Raw genomic sequence first — 4,629 nt, forward strand, 5'->3', positions numbered from 1 at the left:
TCTACTCTATATATAATAAATTAAATAAGTATATATATAGATATATATACATATAATATATAAGAATATATATATATATATATATAATATATATATATATATATATATATATATATATATATATATATATAGCATTTTTTTTACTTTACTATGTACTGATGTAGAATTAAATTGATTACTATTCGTAAGTTCCAAAACGAATAAAATATTTTATATATTAATAATATTTCATATATTCAATTTTATAAGTTCCTTTTATTTTTATTATGAGATCCCTGCTTGTCATATATTGACATTTTCTTTATTCTCGTACATAAATCTTTTAAACAGGCATACGCTGATAATAAATTGGGCTGTAATCTACGAGATAAGACGCTCTTTGGTACTTTTCTGTTTAATGTACGGTATTATGTGGTTAGGTTGGAGATCTCGATGTAATATATTTAATTGACATATATAAATATATATAAATCATGATACAGGCATATTTTGTCACGATACTGCATTAGAAGTAAATTTACAATTTGTAATAAAATTTATAAATTCGTTACGTCTGTCACAAAAATGAATGATCTCCTTACAAATATCATAGAAATTACTTGCAATATAAATATCGAAAATATAGCTACAAACTACCTCGCAATATGTACTTTACCGCCTACAAAATGCACTGTTTAATGCAACATACTTCATGCTCTTGAAAAAGTTGTATATCTAAAAGAAGATTTCAATGAAATATCTGATTTATGAGTAATTAAAGCTACTGACGATGATAAAATAAACAACTAGTAAAGAAAGACTAGGGAATGCTACGTCACATATTGGTGTATCATAAGTGTTTCAAGTAATCCTTACTTTACGGATAATGAAATTTTATGCTCGTAAGCGATATGTGAAATATAGCATCCAGGTACTACATTTATCCAGTTCAATTGCACAATTGTATGAAAAATACGTATATAAACATAGATGTATATATATAAATGATTACACGACTTGATTATTATTATTAAGCGGAAATATAATTCTGTATGATTCTCAAAACTACAAAACTAATGCTAAAAGTAAAATATTCTAACACATTTGCTTGTATCCCCTTTAAGGATGTATTACTCACTTTTACAATTGCGTTAACTTATATTTTGAATAAACGATATACATATAAAAGTTGTATTTGTAACATTTTATTTTTATTGAACAATATTTTTTATAGGTTTTTTTAGTTTTTATTATAATACTAAAGTTTAAAAAATAACAAAAATCTAAATTTTTCGCACAAATATTTTAAACATACAAAATTATTTATGCAGTTTCATTGTGCAGATTATTTGTTTTGCAAATTTTGTTTATTTGTAGAACAATTTCCATATATCTCCATTAGATTAAAGATAAAAAAATATTACTTTTGAAATCATTTTTGCTCCAGATCTTAAACTGCCGCCAAACTTTTATTAAATGCTAAAGTAATTCATAATTTTTTCATAATATTTTCATTATTTTAAAATGTGTATAATACATCCTTAAGTTAACTTAGATGAACATATCAACATTGAATATATCAATATTGAGTCGCGTTAAACGTCGAGTTTCTTTAAAAATATACATTCATGTATATCGTTCTCAATATATCATTGATTAGTACATTATTGATAGGTACATTATTTAATGATTTTGCTAATTGCACGAACGTTACATTATGCGTTTATTGTATAAAAAGGAATTTTAAGCTAATTTTTTTTTAATTAATCGTGACATTAGATATTATCACTGCATTCATAGATTTGGAGATCTTATTGCCATCGACATCACGGCAGTGGATGGCAGTGATGAAAAATATATATTTGCGATAGCAAAATGCATTAACACGCTTAATACATTAACACGCTAGTCCATACTACTAATAAATATATGACATAGCAGCTTTGTATAATAGATCGTCAACAAAAATCATTTTAAGCGTTGCAAAGATGAATTTACACGCAAATAGAAGCAATAATAATCATGATAATACGCAAAGAAATACTGTCTTTCGAAATATCTCTAATGATAAAGCAATATATTAAATAATACGTCAATTAAGTAACTAATAAACATACAAAAACAGTAATAGAAAAAATAAACAATTGATTAACAGACTAGTAGTATAATATAATACCGTTTTCAAAAAAAATAAAGCATGTCATTTAACTGATAACACCACGAATTACGCTGCCATTTTGTCTAAAGGTATTGTGTTTCTCTTAATTTCTTAATATCTGACTTACGCATTTAAGTATAAGTGCGTAAACAGGTACAATTTTTATGTAACAAATGCAACTAACTGTTCCTGTTCCCTTGTGATTAACGTGACAATTTTATTCTACATAAAAATTGTAGATATTCTAAAAAAAGTTAATAAAAATTATTCTGAATATTTCTTTGTGTATAAATATGACAAAGCTAAAGTCCCCTAAGCGTTAGTACAAAGTTTTCATAAGCTTAGGCTCTTTATCATTATTAGCGGTGCTTAAAAACTCTAGAAACTTTAAGTATTGATCTGGAGACACGGTAGTGTCTCGGCGCTAAACATAGCGCAAGACATTGATAATCACGTGTAGTAGTAAAGTTGTAAGGGTCTTATTCAAAGCAGATATCGAAGCGAGTTTATAACTTTACTGTTGACGCTGCAATTTTCGTATTTGGTCCTCTAATTCCTTAACACGCAGTTGGCTATTAGCGAGCTGCCGTCGTACCAGTCTCAATTCGTCAGTTTGACGAGCCAATGCCAAACGAAGTTCTGCTTCATTATTTGGAACATCCACAGTCTCCATAACTTTATTGTCATTAATCGAAGACGATATAATATTCTTCTGATAGAAAAAACATTTGTGATATATAAAATATATACAAAAAGTATGTAAAAAATGCAATGTATATATACATGTATTACGCTCGTACCTGTATAGTGACATTTCCAAACTTCTGCTGAAGTTGCTGAAACTTTGTACTTTGATTGCTGGATGTTTTTTGGCTCTTTTCCGACATATCATGTAATTCCACCGGTCTGTAATCCGGTATCGTTTCCGTAGACAGGAACGCAAATTTCTTTTTATTATTCAGATCAGTGGTCGCAGGTAATTGTGGCTTATATACTCGTGGCTTATGCGTAGAGATACTCCCACCTAAGAATGATATCCATTAATGTGACTGCTCGATAGAATTTTATTACTGTATACCGTATGTATGGAAAATACATAAAAACAAGTAAACTAAATAACTCTAGCTTGGAGAAAATCTAAACAATATTTGAGACAGATTGCACGACACTCGCAATGTATATTTATATATAGTATAAAAATGTAGGACCTGTTTTAAGAGAGATTAAGACTGGTGGGCTGTTCATGCCGCTGGTCCAGTCTCTAGCTGATAATGCGGGACACGTTCCAATTGTATCAGGATACAGATCTTCTTGAAATTGATCACTCTACAACATAGTTTTCTTCAATATGTACTTTTTAAAAAAAAGTGAAAAGAATATAAAATTAATGCAAGTAAACTTGCCTTCCGTGGTACTATCATCGAAATCGGCTCACACATTCCACGAGTCGCGTGTAACTTATAAAATCTGAATACTTCGCATAAAGAGGTATTAATGCCTCTTTTCGGCATTACTCCCAATCCTCTCTGAGGATTTCCCGATATAAATTGACTGAGATAATGCACCCAAGGTGCTTCATTAACTACTTCATAATATCGAATATTACCATCACCCTGCAAAAAATGATACAACGCAATGAGTTTTACAACAGTCCGAATTACACATGTTGTTACATTTTTACCTTTCCGGCCAAAAACACCATGTTGGTATCATTATCGTAAAATGGAAAAACCACTCCGCTCGATGAATCTATCGTCTCACACGTTAGTGGGACAGTTAGATCATGTTGACTCCATATCGCATATTGTCGATCCGAATGTCTGCTAAATCCAGTAGTCAAAAGACGTCCGGAACTGCCAAGAAATACTACTTTGCTAGCTTTCGTGCCAGCATGACATATTCCTTCCTATTAAAATTAAAAGATTTATTAAAATTTAATAGAAAGAGTTAAGATGGAGTATTTTACTTCACTTTTATTGATAAATGCACAAATTTATTTTTGAAATTCTATATAATTAATAATTAAAGATACTAAAGGCAAGTAAAAGTCAATTGAAATTGGTTAAATTAAAATTATATATTGTGAAAATTCACATATAAAAGATAGAAAATTATAAATTATATATTTCAAATGTTCTAAAAAATTTAGAATCTTATTATTATCTATAGAACATGTATGCTGACATAACTGTATGCTGAATGTGCACCTTTATTCATACAAGCAAAGTGTATATATAGACTATAATTTTTAGCAGAGATAAATATTGTATATTCTTTTATATTTGTGATTATTATACCTAGAGTGTTAAAGATGAGCTATATAACTATATAGTTTAAATAGATATAAACAAAAATGAATAGAAGGGCTAAGAGCCAAATTTTATATTTAAATTCTTAAAAACATATATACATATTTCGACCTATTTCAGGTCATCCTCAATGTATATATATATATATATATATATATATATATATATATATATATATATATA

General features: G+C 28.3%; 1 protein-coding gene across 1 annotated transcript in view; it reads right to left on the minus strand.

The window, feature by feature from the left end:
* Positions 1-2,651: 2,651 nt before the first annotated feature.
* The window catches only part of LOC105625625 (coronin-2B-like), a 20,543-nt gene continuing 18,565 nt past the window's right edge, over positions 2,652-4,629 (minus strand). Inside the window, exons 5-9 of the mRNA XM_012206948.1 lie at positions 3,819-4,043; positions 3,541-3,750; positions 3,346-3,463; positions 2,938-3,161; positions 2,652-2,849 (exon numbers count right to left, since the gene is read on the minus strand). Of these exons, the coding sequence (XP_012062338.1) occupies positions 2,652-2,849; positions 2,938-3,161; positions 3,346-3,463; positions 3,541-3,750; positions 3,819-4,043 (975 nt within the window). The remainder of the gene's footprint in view (positions 2,850-2,937; positions 3,162-3,345; positions 3,464-3,540; positions 3,751-3,818; positions 4,044-4,629) is intronic.

The sequence above is a fragment of the Atta cephalotes genome (genome assembly GCF_000143395.1).
Source record: "Atta cephalotes unplaced genomic scaffold scaffold00003, whole genome shotgun sequence".
Classification (NCBI taxonomy): Eukaryota; Metazoa; Arthropoda; class Insecta; order Hymenoptera; family Formicidae; genus Atta; species Atta cephalotes.